At 41.3% G+C, this 20540-nt stretch overlaps 1 protein-coding gene across 1 annotated transcript in view; it reads left to right on the top strand.

Moving 5' to 3' along the window:
• PPT1 (palmitoyl-protein thioesterase 1) overlaps positions 1-20540 on the top strand; it is a 602088-nt gene that overhangs the window by 29581 nt on the left and 551967 nt on the right. Inside the window, exon 2 of the mRNA XM_044084806.1 lies at positions 6400-6527. Coding sequence (XP_043940741.1) covers positions 6400-6527 — 128 coding nt within the window. The remainder of the gene's footprint in view (positions 1-6399; positions 6528-20540) is intronic.

The raw sequence follows: 20540 nt of genomic DNA, 5'->3' as shown, positions 1-20540 counted from the left end.
CTAATCAAGTGTGCTACAAAGAAAGCCTTCCTTACTACAGTCGATACATGGTGATCAAAGTTAAGGTCACAGTCTATTTGTGATCCGAGATCCTTTACTACTTCATATAGATATTGTTGTTAATTTGATAGTGTGAAGGGACATTGTTTTTACCAAAGAGAATGATGATGCACTTCTTTGCATTCAGTTTGAGATTGTGACTAAGATACCAGTCATTGGTCTGTGTATACTGACATCTTTTGGGGATTTAGTAATTGCACCCATTTTGCAGTCATCTGCAAATTTGGTCAGCCACAGCCCCTAAGCTTTGGCCTGAACTTCTGAGAAGCATATACCAAACAGTAAGGGGCCCAGCACTGACCTTTGTGGCACTCTACTGGTGACAGGTCTACTGACTGATGTGGAGTCACCCACTTTGATAGTATGTGACCAGTTTGTGAGCCGGTTGGCACCTCATCTTGCAAAAATGGGGTTTACATTCAGTTTGCTAAGTTTATCTGTAATGCCTGAGTGTGAGATTGTGTCAAAGGCCTTTGTCAAGTCAATTTCTGTTGTATGCACAGATTTGCCCTGGTCACATTTTCAAACAAATCCACCAGGTTTAACAGGCAGGATCTGCCCTTGATAAAGCTGAATTATGTTGGATCCAGGGTTTGGAGGTCATCACCTATGTCTTTATTTATGAGGTCCATGATGATGCATTTCATGGCCTTACAGATGAGGCTGGTCAGGTTTATTGGTCTATAATTCCTTGAATCTGTTGCTAAGCCACCTTTGTGGAGGGGAATAACTGTTGCGGTTCTCCATTCTGCAGGAATAAAGCCTATGGCTAGGCTGTGATTGAATAGGGTACTTAATGGTGATGCTAGTTTGTGTTTTCATTTTATTTAGAAGACAGCCTGAGATGCCTTCTGTTCCCATAGAGGCTGTGTTTAAAGCCTTAGACCAGGCTTTAATGACCTGCTCTTCAGATATGTAGAGTGGGGGAAGTTGGGGGCAGGGTGTGTGATAAGTTTGGAGGGGGATAAGGGAGTGAAATTTCTGCCAAGTCTGTCCACTAGCAGGTTTGTTATCTCTGCCGGATCAGTGTGTGTGATACTGTTAGTCACTAGTTCAGCACATGCTTGGGTCCTACCTTTAAGGATAACCTTTGGTATAGGTCAGTTTCAAGCCTGTGATTATAGCTGTCAGTCTGGGATAATTGTTCTGTTAGGAGGGTTAAATTTCATTATTTGAAGATATACAGCATTTTGTGCATTTCTATTAGTAGGTTATGGGGGTGTTGAGGTACTTTTTTAGGGTTTTCATTAAAACAAAAAGTATTCTAACGTAATATGGTGTGATATAAGTTAAAATGGATTTGACAAGAAACAACCATATAACAGATCAACCTGCCAAACATAAGTGTATGCATGTAACAAAAGTTGAAACTAGACATTTGAAAAAAAAAAACACTGTTATGCATAACAGGTTGAGATAGCAGCTTATCATAATGACATCACTTTCCATATAATCTTTAGATATAAATGGTCTCAAAACTGTATTACAAAACTACAGAGTACAAATTGCTGTGCTACAGGAGATGCATTTGGAAATAACTGAATGTGAAGCAAAAAAGAAAAAACACAATCAACCACAAAGTTAGCGAACTTTGACAATGAGGCACCGACCAGGAGTAGAATCAATCGCAGTTTAATCCAAGTAGTATACATATATGACTAGCTTTCTCCAGTAAAGACTGGCTTCATCAGAGTCAATGTCAATAACTGAATGTGAACCTAATAAAGGCTTTCAGCATGGTTATTCAACAGAATATCTGGGACATTGAAACAGGAGTTCTTATATTAATTGCAAGATGACTGCCAATACTGATAGAAGGGAAAACATTAAAAGTAGGAAATTTGTTGTAGTAACGAGCTACCGGCAAGGGAGGAGGATTATACTAGCATGTATTTGTATTCTACCTAAAACTGCTACAGTGGAGCATAAGAAAATTCTGAGAGAAATAATCCGCTTTCAGCAGGGAGTATTGCTTATAGGTGGAGAATGGAATTTGATTTGCAACAGTGAGGATGTATCTGGGTCCTAGAAGATAAAATACAACAAAAGAGGGTAGATTTTTAAAGATTTATGAAAATATTTGGTATGGAAAATGTGAATTCAGTTGTAGGGGTTCAGAGATAATCTAAATGTTATTCCCAAGGTTCAAAGAATAGGGTAGGCTAGATTGAAACTTCTGATAATTTATCCAGTAACTATTTCAGGTCATATGCCAATAATAACCAAAATAAAAATGCAGGGTAATGAAATAAAAATGAGACACTGGCACTTCTCCACCCATCTGTTAAACGGAGGAATTTAATGAATGGGTAGTAGGAATTATTTAAGAGTTAATAGGGAATATAGAAATTTCTTCAGAAAAATATAATTAGAGACCAGGTTAGAATGAAACTGGAGTTTAAAAATAGGGTGGCTATAATAAAGGAAATATGGTTAAGAAGTAACAATAATTATTTAGGGGAACTGACAAAGCTTAAAAGTGTTGTGGAATAGGGGGATCTCACAGAACTAGAAGAGGCACAACTGCAGATTGCTAAAGAGAAAATAAGGGAGTTTCTGGATAAATGTTAAATAAATATGCATGGAAGATTGCTGTTAAGCAACTGTTTTTTGATAACTTCAGAGCACAAAAGCTTTTGGCATAATGGCTCAGGTAACAGAAAGTAGAAAGGGTAGTTGCCAAACTTAGGGAGCCTATAACAAGGAAAATAACCAGAGATTCTGTAGAGGTATGAGAAATATTTCAAATGTTTTATGGAAATCTGTATAAAGAAATGGGGAAATCAATAAAAACTACAAATGGAAATGTTTATGGAGAAATTAAATATGCCAATATTAGAGATAGATGACACTCTGTTATGATAGGAGAAGATGAGATAAAAATGATGTATAACCAATCTACAGGAAAGTCTCCAAGAATAGTTGGTATTCGTGGAAGTTTGGAAGCTAGGAGGAAAGAAAGTGATAAAGATCTGGAAGGTTTTGTTTAACAGTATTTTAAAAAGAGGAGAAGCACCAATATCCTGGAAGAAAACTGTGGTGGCTGCAGTCCCTAAAGATGGTGAAATCCCATGACTGTAAGCCATGATTATAAGGTGTTTGACTATAATAGCTAAAAGTATGGCAACGATGATGCCAAAATTGATAGATATGGATCAGTGTAGTTTTGTGAAGGGGAGGCAAACACTTGACAACATTTATGGAGCAATGGTGATCCAGAGGGAAGCAGAATGTAAAAAAATGCCACTGTGCATGGGTCTTGATGCAGAGAAAGCATTCAAAAGAATAAGCTGGGATTTTATGAGTAGGGCTTTCCATGATTAAACTATAAGGTTGATTAGGAGGATACAACAGGGGTTGGAGGCGAAAATTAAAGTCGAGGGGTCCCCTCTGATAAGCTCTGTTTGAACAGAGGAACCAGGCGGGGGGTATACTGTTTTCCCTTTGTTATCTGCATTATATTTGTAACCATTGGCAAAGGAAATAAGAAATTCAAGGATATAATTGGTATGGTAATCGAGAAACATTGGCTTTATTTGCAGGTGATAATAGTTTATACCTGATAAAACCAGAAAAACATTTCAGTGTGGTGGGACATTCCAAGTCAGTTATGAGTCTTTTCTGGATAGAAAATTAATAAAGATAAAACAAATGCAATAGCTGTAAACTATATAGCCACACACAAATTGGTTCAGCAATACCCATATTTATAGAGACATGATAAAATGAAGCAATTGATGTTATTTAGAAGGCATCCTGGGATACTGACTGGACCCATTGATGCAGTCTACTTGGCCTTAGAGAGAGAGAGAGTGCATTAAGGACATGTTCCCTAGTGACAGCAGGGGGAGTTATATTTTATGGTATTTCCTGAGGAAGGTTGATGGAGAGAGAGGGGTAAAGTTGGAGCTGTGTTTGTTGGCCAGTAGTTTGCTACATCTTCTGGCACAGTATAGATGTCTCCATTTAGAGTGAGCTCTGCAAACAGTTGTGCATTGCCTTTGAGGTTGCAGACATAGCTAAAGAATGCTTTGTAGATGTCCTTGGCCTGGGAGGCCAAATTTACTTCACATTTGGCTTTGGTAGACTTTATTTGTTCTCTGAGTTGTTTTAGTTTGAGAGTGCTTTTGTCCTGCTGGATGCTGTACCTCCTAATTTTTGCCATGATTTTCTTCCTTCTGTTATATGTAGCCTGTTGATGATGTGATTCCACCAGGGTGGCTTGTTTTTTTGAGTTCTGTACGTCTTCCTGGTGGGTGCAGTTGCCTCTATGCAGCTATTGATGTACTTCTGTGGGGTTTCTATGAACAATTTTTTATAGGCAGCAGTGTTCTCGGGGTATATGGGGGCTTGAAATTTTGCCAGGTTATCAGTTAATAGAAGGAAGTTAGCTTTGAGTAGTTCCTGATTATTCCAGTGTTAGCTGGGGTGCGAGGTTTTATTTTTACTTCAAGGGAGACCATTTGGTGGTCTGACTTTACCAGAGAAGACATTACACTAAGGAGTGTGCAGCACACTCCCATATTAGTGAGAACCAGATCCAGTATGGTTGCACCCCTTGTTAGTGTATTGGCAATCTGATTCAGGGAGTTTGTGCTTGCAAAATCCAGGAATCTGTGTGCCTGTACTTTTGGTGCCATATATGATTCCCATTTAATAGTGGGGGTAATTAAGTCACCCATGAGTATGGTATTGGGTTTGGGTGGTAGTGTTTCAATAAGTTTAAATATATGGTATGGGTTTCCTAGGTCATAGAGGGGGGCCTATAGCTTGCAAGGAAGTGATATTGGATTTGTTCTGTGGTGATTTGAATGTGGAGAAGCTCAAATGTATTGTCCTGTTTGAGTAGTCTTGCGGTATGTTTATTTTTGATGTAAATAGAAACACATCTGCCTTTATTCCTTGTCTGTGTAATGGCTGTTTTAAATGTGTGGAAGGCATTATAACCTTGGACTGTTGGCACGCTCTCTGCAGTTTTAAACTATGTCTCAGTGACTGCAAAGACATCAGCATTATTGTAGGGTGAAGGGAGCTTCTAGGGAGTGGAGTTTTTTGCTTAGACTCATAGCATTGAGCCAGTAACACCTTTTAGATTTTCTTGGCTTTGATTTGCTATGTTTGCAGAACTTTCAGTTTGGCATTGCTTAAAGAAGGCAATATGGGGAGGACAATGTTTTAGCTAATATTCAAAAAGTCTCTAGAGGAGAGGTGCAATCATCCCTGGCAAAGCAACATGGACTGTTGCCCATCTCCTTCCATCCTGACAAATATTGCAGTCCCTTAGAATGACACCAGAAACTAAGCCAATTATTAAAGTCGGTCTTTATTTTGTTCATATTGTGGCATCATTCTTGGACAGGTAAGATGCTGCTCAACTGCTAGGCTTATACCAGCCTGGGACACATTTTGAGAGCTCCATGATTTCTGTTTTCGTATAGTCTAGGGAGGTACATCTCAGGTCATCTACACCCACATTGATTATTTCCGAGTCATACTGGTACTTGTGGTCCAATGACCTTAGAGTGTGTGTGTGTGTGTGTGTGTGTGTGTGTGTGTGTGTGTGTGTGTGTGTGTGTGTAATGTGGCAGATCCTGGTCCCCTGATAAGCAACTGACTGTGACTTTCTCCTTCCTCAGCCTGGTGAGCAGGACATCAGTATGTCTCACAATGGAGTCTCTAACTAGAATGTTGGATTCTGTGGTGGCTTGCCTTATGGGCTTAGAAGTATGTGCTCCATGAGATGTGGATGTTGATGTAGGTGTTGTTTTGAAAGAATGTATTCGGGGTTGCTAAGGGTGTTTATGTACTTCATCTAGGAGGTCTTTGGGAGTTAGGAAGGTTACATTTATGTGCCACAGCATACGTGGTTCTATGTGTTTGCTTTGAATTGTGTGAATTGGGTACAGCGTGTGTACTGCTGGCAACCATACTGACATTAGGAGTGCTTTTATGAGAGAGCTTTACCTCCTTGACGTTGTGTAAACAAATCTGTCACATGCCATATCAGTTTGCTTGAGAATTAACTGGTTGTCAGTAAACATGAGACCATTTCTGCATTGTCTCATGATGCCCATAATCCACCAGACTGGTAATGGAGATGGTGAGAAAGTTCATATCCATGGCAAGAGACCCTTTTAATCGATTAGACAGTTGGAGTGAGAATATAAAGTAATGTTGGAAGTATATGGTTTGCAACTCTGTGGGCAGTGCTTGTTGATTAAGTTGTTTTGAATTCTCCGAGTTGGCTATTATGTAGTAAGAGATTCCTATGATTCTGTGTCACCAGAAGTATATTATGTAGGGAGATGTACCTGCCATGACAATTGTCTCTCTTCTTAGGAAACCAAAAACAGCTTTTTTATGAATGTCAACAATCAAGTAAAGGACGCTTGCGACATCATCTCAAAGGACCCCAAGCTTCAGGGAGGTTACAACTCAATGGGCTTCTCCCAGGGAGGCCAGTTTCTGTAAGTCGTTTCACAGTTTTGGAGTTATCTCTTGTTGCATATCCTATTTTGATAATGCTTGTGTATTTGAATACTATTTTGTGTCTGTATTTAGGCTATGGGTCTAGGCTTTGAAGCTGTAAGGGGCCTTTCCAGCTTTTGTTAAAAAAATTTGCCAGTTAGAAGTCTTCTGAATAGGGTGTCTACGTGTGAATATTCTTTTGTGTTAGCTTGCACATGCCTGTAACTTAATCTGTTCTTCTTTATGTTAAAGGTTATTTCACATTCAGTGATGTGAATCATCGTTGATCGTCACTTCTGAAGAAGTACTTTTACTGTAGTATTGGCTCTTACTTCTTTTTTCAGTGTAGTAAGGTATTGAACCTATCTCCTCTTATTTTCTGGCATGATCCAGGAGGAATTAACATTTGCTAAACAGCAAGCAAGCTGATTCCATAGTGCATAAATGATAAAAATTTAGTAGAGCTTGCAGTTGCACTGTTAGATATATTACTAGTATATTTTAGTATATAGTAAATGATTATGCAGTAAAGTACATAGGAAGTGTCGTGTACTAACAGCAGGGATTAATATAGCAGAATGTGGACCATCTAGAGATAAAAACAGGTACAGTATTTAATGAAAATATGCTTGATATTGAGAAGCCTAAATTGTTAGGATAATATTCTTGTCTATTAAATGACAAATGGCCAGTTTCCAAAGCTTTAGGGTACCTTCCACATGCCCAAACTGTCATTGGCTTGAGCAGAGCCATATAAAAATGCGGTTTGTGCTTCAATAGCATTCTTGCCATTGAACAGCTTCACTGTGATCCTTGCAAGGAGTGGGCAGATAGGTAACCTTTTGTGTAAAACCTTCCACTACATTTATTTTCTGAAGAAAGAGTTTTTTTCCTGTGAATTATTTACTTTTATGCTCTGAAATGCTTTTTTTGCGGGATTGTCATATTTGCCAGTTGGTTCTGTTTTTGTGAGAAACTTGTATAAAATTCTGTTATTTTTGTGTAGAGCATGTGTGGGGCAGGATGTTGTACTTTTAAGGATTGTCACAGAGGTTTTTCCCTCAGAATGTTTATTTTCCTGTCATAAGGTTTACCAATTTAGTCAGGCAGCGCTACCCATTTATGATTCTTGCACAGCATGAGCAATTTTCAATCTCTGTGGTTCTTGCTTCCCCCACCTGCAAGAAGAAAGTTGTTAGGGAGTTTTTGTGTGTCCAGTCGACTCTATTCATTGGTGGTTGAGACTGCTGTAGTCCAAACTGGTTCCTTTAACCACTTATCTTTTGTTCCTGGTTATTCTAGCATAGCTCCTCAAGAAGCCACTAAGGACAGAGAGATTGGGATGTCCTCTGTTGACTTGTCTGGCTGGGGGTGGATTTGGGTGAAGGTATACCGCATAGCCAAACTAAGGTATTTTATTCCTGAGCTAGTGCTCCTGTCGTGGGTTAGGTGTTTCCAGGGGGTCTCCGTCTGCCTCACATTATCGGTTATCTTGCCATTTGGTCTATCCCATTGCACCAAGTGTATTTAGAGTCTCTGGCTCCAGTGATTGCTAACTGCAGGATTTGGATGATTGTCTAATGTTTTCCGACACTTCTAAGTTATAAAGATTTCTTGACATGAGTCATGAAACTTCTGAATAGTGTGGGGTTTCAATTTAACTTGTAGAAATCATGCCTCATTCCCTACCCCTAGCTAGGTTTTCTGCAATGTTATCCTAGGTTCCTCCCTAGGAAGAGCCTTTCTTCCAAGTAGAATAGTACAAGGAATTTTTCCTGAACTACTTCAGCCAATCTCGGGCTTTAGCCATGGAATTCTTAATATTCTGGATTTTATGAGATGCATGATTTCCTGATTTTCGTAGCCAGGCTTCACAACAGTTCATAGGTATGAACTAGGCTAGCTGCACTTGCAGGCAGTTTTAAGCCTAGTCATTTTCCATTTTTTGTGCTTAAATTAACCTGTTTTGTTTGGTGTTGCATTGGCCTTGCTCATCCCATGATCAATGATTAATATAGTACCCCTAGTGGAAAGGCTTACCCAACTCTGCCACAGATTTCTGTGAGGGAAAGGTTAGTTTGCTTTTTAATTCTTGTATTTTGTACTACTTTATTGCCTTTTTCTATTTTGTATACTGTGATTTGTTTTCTTTGCACTGTGTTTTACTTGTATTCTACTTTTAACTTCATATTAAAACTTGAAAAGAGATCACAGCTCAGTCACTTGAGTCAAACAGAAATTTTTCTCATCCTCCCACCCTGTTACTGTTGTGTTCTTAAACACCAGTGTCTTTCTAGATGTTCATCGTGTTTCACTGTTGCAGTCATCACTGTAGGGTTCTTCCTGCTGGCAAGCAGCCCTCGGTCGGCCAGAATCCCAAAGTCTTGGTCCGGCGTCGGCTGTGCAGTCATCCTCCCTGACGTCAGAGCTCCAGGGGTACAAAGCTCCCAGCCGACGCCATGTTCTCCAGTCTTTCTTGCCGTGCGGTGGAAGCAGTTCGCAAGTGCCGGTCAGCTGACTCCTGATATTTTTGGTGCTTCATTCCAAAGACTTTCTTCTTCTTCTCAAAGCTAAGTACCCCGTTGGGGAAACTTTTTTCTTGCTCCAGTCCGATGTCAGAAAAAGTTAATAATTGTATTTCATGTGGGAAGCAAATACCTCATAAGGATTTCCACTCTTACTGTATTCCTTGTCTAGGCCCTGACCATGACGTAGCTAGTTGTCGGTTTTGTGCTAGATTTAATCAACGTACTATTAAGCGGAGATACGATTTTGCTTTTCACTACTTTGGCAGGCGATTTAATTACAATATGTCGTCGGACACGCTTCCGACTACCGGAGTTCACAAAAGGCGCAAGGATAAGGACAGGCCTCTGAGGTCCAAATCAGACGACGGTTTACAAGCCGAGCCAGCTGCAGGTTCAGCCATCATCAGTGAGGCACTTTCGCAGCCCCTGTCATCGGCCATTACAGAACCGCTTGCCGAAACGGACTCCCATGAGGAGCCAACTAGGCCTTTGAGTACTCCAGGTGCACGATCTTCGGATAATGCTCCCTCGGATGGGTCCGGAGCCGCTGTGCAGGTACTGGCTTCCGAGGGGGTTTTCAGGCCTATGCAGCTTCAGATAAAGGCAAAGACTCCTTCTAAAACAAAGACTCAAGCCCAGGCCTCCTCTGATCTGGGACCTAAATCTCAAAAACAAATGCTTAAAATGGCGGAGGACTTACTAACTATGATTAGGGGGTTCACATCCCCCTCCAGACAAAAGGCAAAGACAAGAATTGGACTATGAATCCTCTGATCAGGCATCTATCTCTTCAGTGTCTTCCTCTGAACAGGATTATACTTTCCCTCCTTATGAGGATTCTGATGCTGAGGAATCCATTCCTTCAGCTTCTCCCCCTGAGGATTTTTCTTTTGTGGAAACTTTACATGACATGAGGGAACATTTTCACTGGGAAGGACAGGAGTACTCTGAATCTAAGAGAAGACTTAGGGATTTCCTCCTTCTTCCCCAACACAGACCCCTGGCTATTCCTCCTATTTTGGATATTGTGGATGATGTCTTTTCTGAGGCTAATTTAACTCCTGACTCTTTTCCTCCAGCCCCTGCAAAGCCTGATAGATATTACAGAGTCCCTGACTCCTACCAGTTTCTTTATAAAAATCCTACTGCTGATCCAGAAACCATTTCTCAGGGTCCTAAGGGTGTTAAGGCCGCCACTGCTAAGAACCCTATTCCATCAGATAAGGATTCTAGAGCTTTGGAGAGACTGGGCAAAAAAGTGTACACTTCTGCTACTTTATCCATTAGGGCTTTAAATTGTCAATTTCATATGCTAAAATATCAGCAGTTTCTTCTGTCTGTTATGAAACAAAAGCTAGGTACCATTTCTGCATGTGCAGATAATAAGGAATTACACAATTTGATGCATGCTACTGAGCAGGTGGGGAAACATACCTTACACTGTGGTTTTGATGCTTTGGAGGCCTCATGCAGGGCGGCTGCCACTGGCACGGTCATTAGAAGGCATGCTTGGTTAAAGGAACAAAATGTGCCTGATCAAGTGAAAGCAAAGTTACTGGATGCTCCTGTTCAACATAATGTTTTGTTTGGGTCTAAGGCTGAAGAGGTGATAAAAGAAAATGGAGGATAAGGCAAAATCCATGCAAACGGTTAAGGATTTCTTACAAGTTCAGCCCCCAAGATTTAGCAGAAATTTGTTAACTAAAAATTGGCCCTTTCCCAGCTTGGACAGGCCTCAGAGGGGTAGATATAGGCGCCCCAGAGGGAGGGCCCAGCACAGACCTCTTATAGACCTAGACAGTGGAGTGCTTCCACCCCCAGGGGTGGAGAGGACAGACCTCAATCTTATAGGCAACAGGCTCAATGACTCCCCCTACATGGCTCCAGGTACCTCTCTCCTGAAAGCCCCTCTAGGAGGAAAACTCTCTTTTTCACCGAAATTGGACTTGCATAACCAAAGACAAGTGGGTTCTGGATGTAGTTTCAAGAGGTTACAAATTCCACTTTCATACCTTGCCAAGACCAAACGGATGGCCAGACCTACCAAAAAACCAATGGGCAGAGGTATTAAACCAGGTGGGATCCCTCATGGCTATGAGGGCCATAGAACTGGTTCGCAATCAGAGACGGGGCAAGGCTTTTACTCAAGACTGTTTCTAGTTCCCAGAAAACAAAATTCTTGGGAGACCCATCCTGGATCTGTCAGTCTTAAATACTTTCCTGGAGATACCAAAGTTCAAGATGCTTACTCTGCAGCAGCTCCTGCCAATGTTGAGCAAAAATACATGGATGGTGACATTGGATTTAAAGGAGGCTTACCTACACATTCCTATCAGACAGGAGTGTAGAAGATACCTCAGGTTCAAGGCAGGCTCGAAACATTACCAATTCTCTGCGCTGCCCTTTGGCTTGTCTACTGCGCCCAGGGTCTTCACCAAGTGCCTGGCACCAGTAGTAGCTTACTGCAGACTCAAGGGGATTCAAATTTACCCTTATCTGGACGACTGCCTTATTCAAGCAGACAGCAAAGATGTCTTACTCCAGCACCTGGAATTTGTTCAAAATCTACTCAAGTACCTAGGATTCACTGTGAACATAAAAAAGTCAAATTTGACACCCACACAATAGATAACTTTCCTGGGTGCTCTTTTAAACACAACAACCCAGATGGCATTCCTGACATCCAAAAAACAACTTCAGCTGGCTCCAACTTTCAAAACCCTGGCGTTAATGTCTCAGCTAACTGCAAGGAAATTCCTGCAGGCTTTGGGTTACATGGCCTCCTGCATCCTTCTCATACCATATGCAAGACTGCATATGAGAAAGATACAATGGTACCTAAAAAGCATATGGTCCCAGCATTGTCACAGTCTAGACACACAGATTGCTGTCTTGCCTTGCCTGCAAAAGGAATTCCATTGGTGGGCCATGGCATGTCTTCAAAACAAAGGGAAAGCCTTCAGTCTGCCTCCAGCCTACCAAGTGTTAACCATGGACGCCTCGGATTACGCATGGGGAGCCCACTTGCAGGGGAGAGGCCTGCAAGGTTTTTGGACAGAGGATCAGAAGCACCTACGTATCAATTTAAAAGATATGTTAGCTGTGCAGAATGCCCTCTTGGCTTTCAGGGATCTTCTACTGCCAGGGCAACTACTGATACGGACAGACAACACCACAGTTATGTGGTACATAAACGAGCAAGGGGGTTCACACTCCTACCCCCTTTGCAGACTAGCCATGACTCTATGGAACACATTACTAGCTTGCAAAGTGGACCTACAAGCTCAGTTCCTGCCAGGGAAACAAAATACTCTGGCAGACAGCCTGAGCAGGAACCTGTCAGACCCACATGAGTGGATGCTAGACACCCAAATATTCAAGATGATTACAGAAGCCTGGGCTGCCCATACATAGATCTGTTTGCATCTCCCCACAACTACCAGTTCCAGACTTTTTGCACAAGGACATATCACAAACTAGCATGGAAAGTGGATGCTCTCTCATTCAGTTGGAGGAACCTCTCGGGGTATGCCTTTCCTCCTCTACCTCTTCTTCCACGGGTGTTATTAAAGATAAAACAGGACAAACCCAAGATGATTTTACTGGACCCAAATTGGCCTCGACAATTTTGGTTCTCAACGCTGATGAATCCATCCCAGGAGCCTCCTTGAATTCTACCTCAGATTCCAAATCTTTGTCCCAACACCAGGGCCAGGTCCTGCACTCTCATTTCAAAACTCTCAGCCTGGCGTATTCAGGGTCTATGATTAATCCTACCCTTTCCAAACAGGTCATGGATGTTATCTTAGAAGCCAGACGGCCTAGCGCTCGAAAATCTTATGAAGGTAAATGGGAGAGATTTTGCACCTGGATGTATGCTCAGGATTCAGATCCTCTCATTCCTAATATTCCATTGATTTTACATTACCTGACAGACATGTTACATAAGGGTTTATCCTTTTCCTCCATAAAAATACATGCCTCAGCTATCTCTGCACATTACAATACAGATCCTCCAATTTTTTTTACATCCACTTCTGAAACAATATCTCAGAGGAGCAAAGAATTTAAGGCCTCCTGGGACACCACCCATACCTGCCTGGGACCTCAACTATGTTCTGGAAAAACTTACTCTGCCTCCTTTTGAGCCTGCTGCCACATCTGATATAAAGTATTTATCATGGAAGACCACTATCCTACTGGCTTTGACTTCAGCCAGGAGAGTCTCGGAGTTACAAGCACTCATGGCTGTGGAACCTTACATTATTTTTCATCAAGACAGGGTTTCTTTAAGGACTAACCCTACTTTCATGCCTAAAGTGGTTTCTAAAGTGGCTTTAAACTAAACTATTCACCTGCCAACTTTTTTCCCCAATCCACAAAATAAGGGGGAAAGGATCTTGCATTCTTTGGACGTGCCCAGGCAGCTTCATTTTTATCTGGACAGAACCAAGGATATCAGAAAAACAGAACAACTGTTTGTTTCGTATGCAGCAAATTCCCAAGGCAAGGCTATTTCAAAACAGACCAATTCTAAATGGATTGCTCATGGAATCAGATTTTGTTACTCTCATCATGGAAAGAAAATCCCAGGAAAAATCAGGACTCACTCCACTAGAGCTGCTGCTACTTCTGCTGCTTTTCTCAGGGAAGTACCTACCAAAGATATTTTGGAAGCTGCAACTTGGAGTTCAGTGCATACTTTCTCTAAGCACTATAATCTACCTCTTTATTCTAAGTCCAGGGCAGGCTTTGCTTCTGCAGTCTTGCAAGGCCTTCTAGCCACCCCTTCTACTCAATAACCTCCACCCTTTATCTCAGCTTTGGGATTCAACCCTACAGTGATGACTGCAACAGTGAAACACGATGAACATAGTACAGTTGTGTACACTTACCATAAATATAGATGTTCGAGTGTCTTCACTGTTGCAGTCTGGGTTACCCACCCCCCTGTCCCCTCTTATTCTTTCATTAGTGTGGTTCCCTGCTTCACCCTTCTTCTGAGGTGTATTTGCTACAGGGTATGGAGTTTGTTGTACCTTTCTTTTAGCCTTTACTTTTGGGCACCTGACATCTGGGGCAAGAAAAACTGGAGAAGATGGAGTCTGCTGGGAGCCTTGTACCCCTGGCGCTCTGACGTCAGGGAGGATGACTGCACAGCCGACGCCGGACACAGACTTTGGGATTCTGGCCGACCGAGGGCTGCCTGCCAGCAGGAAGAACCCTACAGTGATGACTGCAACAGTGAAGACACTCGAACATCTACATTTATGGTAAGTGTACACAACTGTACTTTGCCTTACCCTTATGTTAATTTGACCATATATCTTGTTTCCTCTCTGCTTTTACTGGCTGGTGTGAGTATGCACAAAACTATCGTTTTGTGAAATCACTCCCCTTCAACTATTTAAATGTATTGGCTACCCCACTGTATTCCATAGTACCAGAATACAAAAGTGCCCACCCCATTTCAGTCTGTCTTGCTCTTTTAAAAATAGTGTCTGTCCACTAAAACTTAACTTTTTAGACAAGTTACTGACTTTCATATCTAACTGCTTAGTGCACATTGCAATGTTTAGGATAAAACTATTTTTTCCCCATCTTACCTTTAAGCATCTATTGCAAGACCACCAGTTATTGGAGAGCCCACATTCGGCCTCTCAGTAGTCATCTTGGTATTAGTGCTTCTGTTTTCTCCTGGTGAGAGAAGGAGTATAGTGACATTATTTCCTGGGGACTGCTGATCACCAGAAAAGCCTATTAACGGCTTTATACGTGACAGCTTAGAATCTGTGCTTATATTCTGATCCTGGTGAGAGTAGGAGTTAGAGTGCATTGATTCCAGACTCTTTCTGGTTGGAGAGTGAGTGTCTGCACTTAATGTACCAGAAAAAGGCTACAAGCCTACAGACAACCCTTGCATCATCTAGGACAAAACTGTGGGTCACCAAACAGGCTGTGGCCTGCTTCTTTTCTTGGGATTGGTGCTAACATTTTACTTCTGATGAGGGAAGAAGCAAAGGGATGTGGTCTCTCAACAGAATGAAGCTGTGGTGAGACCAACATTAGTAGTAGCCATTCATGCGACTTCCCTTTCTTCATCCTTCTTGACAAGCTAATTCTTTGTTTTCAGTAAGTACTGCTTGATTTCTTTCTAACTTTAGAATATCTCTCTAAATACTTTTTCCTTAAATTTTCAGGATCAATGTATTAGTTTCCCTTCAATTGTTTGACAGTGCCCTGTACAGACTCAGACATCGAGTGACATTTTTCCTGTAAAAGCCCAATTTAAATTTCTCCAATATCTAGTTGCACACAGGGCAACTAATTTGCAGTGGCAAGCAGTGTACACATAGTTGCAAACCGGTACTCCTGATAGTGATTGATATTCTCACTTTAACAGTCTAATCAATAAAAAGGGTCTGTTTCCATGATTATGAAGTTTCCTACTGTCTCTGTTACCAGCTTGGTGGATATAGGCATCCTGAGGCATTGTAGAAATTGCCTCATGTTTACTGACAACCACATAATTCTCAAACAAACTGATATGGTATGATAGATGTATTTACACGTCACTAGAGGCAAAGCTCTCACATAAAAGTACTCCTAAGGTCAGTAAGGATGCTGCACCCATCACGCACAATTCACAGCAGACATGTAGACCCACATATACTGAGGCACTTACATGTAACGTTCCTAAACCACAAAGACATCCTAGACAAAGTACACATAAGAAATACCCTGAGCAGCCCCAAATGCACTCTTTCAAAACAACACCTACATCAACACATAGAGCTGCATCTTGTGGAGTCTCTACCTGTAAGCCCATAAGGCAAGTCACCACACAATCCAGCATTCTAGTCATTGGTGACTCCATTGTGAGACACACTGATGTCCCTGTCACCAGGCTGAGTAAGGAGAAAGTTAGTCAGTTGCTTATCAGGGGATAGGATCTGCCACATTACACATGCACTCAGGTCATTGGATCACAATTACCAATATGACTCAGTCATAGTCCTTGTGGGAGTAAATGATGTACCTACCTAGACTATATGAAGAGAGACATAGAATATTTCAGAATATGTGTCTCAGGCTGATATGAGCCTAGCAATGAGCAACATTTTACCATCTCCAAGGATGATGCCCCAATACGAACAAAAGATGATTGACTTTAATAATTGGCTTAGTTTCTGGTGTCATTCTAAGGTAGGTGGAATATTTGTCAGCATGGAAGGAGATGGTCAACAGACCATGCTGTTTTGCCATGGATGATCTGTACCTCTCCCTCTAGGCTTTCAAATATTAGCTAAAACATGGTCTTCCCCTATAGTGCCTTTTTTAGGCAATGCCAAACTGAAAGTACTTCTGACATAGCAAATCAAAACCAAGAAAATCTGACGGTATTACTGCTGAATGCTAGGAGCCTAAACAAAAAACTCCACTCCCCAGAAGCTCTCTTTACACTAGAGAATGCTGATGTCTGTGCAGACTCAGAGACGTGGTATAAAGCCACGGACAGCACACCAACAGTGCAGGGTTATGCCTACAACACATTTAGACCAGCTACTTCAAAGGCAGGGACTAAAGGTGGAGGTGTCTCTATTTACATCAAAAATAATGTACTTCAAGGCTGGTCAAATCCAGCACCACTTCCTTGCAAGCTATAGGTCCCCATCTATGACCCAGGAAACCCATACCATGCATTTAAACTTATTAGAAGCACTAACCATCCACCCCAATACCATATTCATGGGTGACTTTAATTACCCCACTATTAACTGGGAATCCTGTACAACATCAAACATACATACACAGAAGTGGAGATTCCTGGGTTTTGTAAACACAAACTCCCTGGACCAGATAGTCAGTACACCAACCAGGGGTGCGACCATACTGGATCTGGTCATCAATAATATGGGAGAGTACTGCACACCCTCTACTGTAATGCCTTCCCTGGTAAGGTCAGACCACAAAATGGTCTCCTTTGAAGTAAAAATAAAACCTGGACCCCCAGCTAAACCGGGAATATTCAGGAACTATTCTAAGGCTAACCTACTGCAATAAGTGAGTACCTGGCAAAATTTCAAGCCCCTATAAACCCTGAGAACATTTCTGCCTATGCAGAACTGTTCACAGAAACCCTGTACAAGCATGTTAATAGCTGTATAGAGGCAGCTATATCCACCAAGAAGTACAGAACTAACTCAAAAAACAAGCCACCCTGGTGGAATCGCAAAATCAATTGGATGAATAACAAGAGGAAGAAAATCATGACAAAAATTAGGAGATGCAGCACCCAGCAGGATAAAAGCACTCTCATTAAACTAATAAACAGCTCAGAGGACAAATAAAGTCTACCAAAGTCAACTTTGAGCTAAGTTTGGCCTCCCAGGCCAAGGACAGCCACAAAGCATTCTTTAGCTATGTCCGCAACCTCAAAGGCAATATACAATTGTGTGCAGAGCTCATTGTAAATGGAGCCATCTGTACTGAACCAGAAGATACAGCAAACCTCCTGGCTGATAAATTCAGCTCTAACTTTACTCCTCTCTTACTCCTCTCTTCCCCTCAACCTTCCCTCAGGAAATATCATCAGATATAACTCCCACTACTGTCACTAGTGAACAGGTCCTTAATGTTCTCTCTAAGACCAAGAACACTGCATCAGTGGGCCTAGACAATATCTCAGGATGCCTTCTAAATAGCATGAAACATGACCTATCAGGGCCTCTGGAATTACTATTTAACTGTAGTCTCCAAACAGGCTTCATGCCTCTTGAATGGAGAAAGGCAACAGTCATCCCTCTGCACAAAGGTTGGCCATCTACAGACCCTGGAAACTACAGACCCATAAGTCTCACTAGTCTTATATGTAAAGCCATGGAAGTAATTATCATGGAGATGATCAATAGAGATATAGTAAACCTCAAAACACTGGACCCAACCCAGTTTGGATTTGTAAAGCTCCAAACACTAGACCCAACCCAGTTTGGTTTCGTAAAGGGAAGATCATGCTTACTCAACCTGGTGGACTTCTTTGAAAAGGTCACGAAAGCAATGAATGAGGGCAAAATTGTTCACACTGCCTACCTTGACCTGGCCAAGGAATTTGACAGAATACCCCAGTTGGGCATTGTTGACAAACTCAAGAGTTTAGGTACAAACCCATATGTCACCCGGTGGATAGGCAACTGGCTCACAGACAGGACCCTGGAAGTTAGAATTGGGGAGTCCACCTCTACAAAGAGGCCAGTCACAAATGGAGTCCCTCAGGGATCAGTCCTTGGACCACTCCTTTTTTGGCATTTGCTTCTCAGAAGTCAAGGCCAATGTCAGTGGTCTCTGGCTGACTAAATTTGCAGATGAGTGCAAATTAGGAGCTGTCATTGAATCTCACACGGACACAAATGTTCTCCAGGAGGGCAGACACTGACAAACAACTGGTGTCACAGTCATGGACTAAAACTAAATGCCAAGAAAGGCATAATAGTATCCTTTGGGAAGTCATCCATCCCTGATAGCTATCATATATTGACAACACACCCCTTAGAGTTGACCCAGTAGTCACGGACTTACAGACACACATAGATAGTAATCTAGCCTTTGATCATCACCTGATTGCAGTAGTGAGGAAATCATTCTATATTGCGCAACTTATAAACAAAGGTATGGTATCTAAGTCCGAGGAAGTCATTGTTCCACTGTATTTGGCATTCATCAGACCTATCATTGAGTGCAATGCCCCCTTTGATATGTACCTAACCAGGCATGTCCAACAACTGGAAGGTCCACAGAGGTTCCTCACTAAATATGTCCTATGCAGACTGCCTCAAAGCCGTATCCCTGTTTTCTGTTTCCTAAACCTGTTGGACTTGACGCCATACATATGTCATCCCACTGTTCGCTTATTCTTTTCCAGTCTGTCTTCCGAATCATTTCTAACCTCCACCTCCTCTACTTAATTCTTACACTTATCATGCAATATGTTATATGCCCTACTAATTAACCCTTTTTTAAAAGCAGCTTCTGTTCCAGATTCAACTAAAAACTTTACTATGGCAGGTATTTTGCTTAAGAGTCCCCTAGCCTTGGCTCTTTGTCTATACTGTATCGGTTCCTTGTAGGGAAGGCAGTTTCTAGCCTGCAGTCCAAACATTATCTTGGCCTCATCCCACTCTGTTATCTTTCCCTCTCTGGTTATTTGCTTCTAGTACAATGGTTCCTTTGCCAGTTTTCTCCAGTAAATTTCAGCCTCTTCTAGTGTATTTTCTGTACCCCGACTTGCAGTCATCCCTGTTGGCAAAATCTCCTTCTCCATTCTTATGTTGGCTTAGTTCTTAAAATATTTTCTGCTACTTTACGAATATAATATTCAGTGTGGTGGTTATTCTTAAGGATCTGCATCCAAATTCTCACACACTGTTTCTTGAACACTATCCCCACTTCATCTTCCCTTTCTGTTTTGAATTATAACCTTTTGTCTGTGTTATGTATATGAGCCTTAACTGTGTAACTCTAAAAGTATCCCTTAAAATTGGGTAATCTGAAACCACCTCGTTCTATTGGAAGGATCAATGTACCCCATTTAATTCTTGCCCTGTTCCCTTCCGAGATAAATTTATTCAACACTTTATCAGTTGTCATCCACAATTTCTCTTCTGGTTGATAAAAATATGCCTGACCCATATATATTTATATATATATATATATATATATATATATAAGGGACTAAAAACATTTTCACTTCATGTGTTTTAAATATATATATATATATATATATATATATATATATATATATATATATAAAAGGGACTAAAAACATTTTCACTTCATGTGTCTTACTAAACATATCCATAAACAAGCACTTCCAGTTTCTCAGCTTTTGCATTATCTTTTGATCCAATGTTTTCTGTTTTGTCTGTTTTGTCCGTTTCAAGCAAATGGGTCTTTGGGATCCAGCCTTGGTGCCAGCTTTGATGCTTCATCAAACCCAGAGATCTGGTTCCTCCCTTTCTCATAATTTCCTAGGCTCTGGCTTAGATACTCAAAATTTATTTTGCCACTCGGACGATACAGATGTGCAAAAGAGCACTTGAACAGTTTTGTGTCCTTCAGTCCATTTTACTACTCTCCTACTGTGAGATTTCTCTGTCTTTTGTATTTTTCTATAGTTAGAACTTAGGGTTAGGCTCTAGTGATTATATAGTATAGTCTAGTTAACTTGTGTAGCCAAGGCCCTGGTTTTTTAAAATATACAAAAAAACAGCTAAAAGTAACAAAAACAAAACACAGGTTGTATGTTTACTTGTATTTATAAATCTGTCTGGTGGCTCTGCTTAGTTAACTTCTGTCCTTTTAGGACATCAACATGTCTGCATCTTCTAGGTTCAAGAAGTGCTTGGAGTGTGGACAAAAACTATCTCAGGACCTACATTCTAAATGTGTTTACTGTTCAGGTGCCACGCCCCTTGATGGAGATTGTCA

Source organism: Protopterus annectens, chromosome 1.part1, assembly GCF_019279795.1.
Source record: "Protopterus annectens isolate FY-2018-M chromosome 1.part1, PAN1.0, whole genome shotgun sequence".
Taxonomy (NCBI): Eukaryota; Metazoa; Chordata; order Ceratodontiformes; family Protopteridae; genus Protopterus; species Protopterus annectens.
This window is presented reverse-complemented; position numbering and strand designations above follow the sequence as displayed.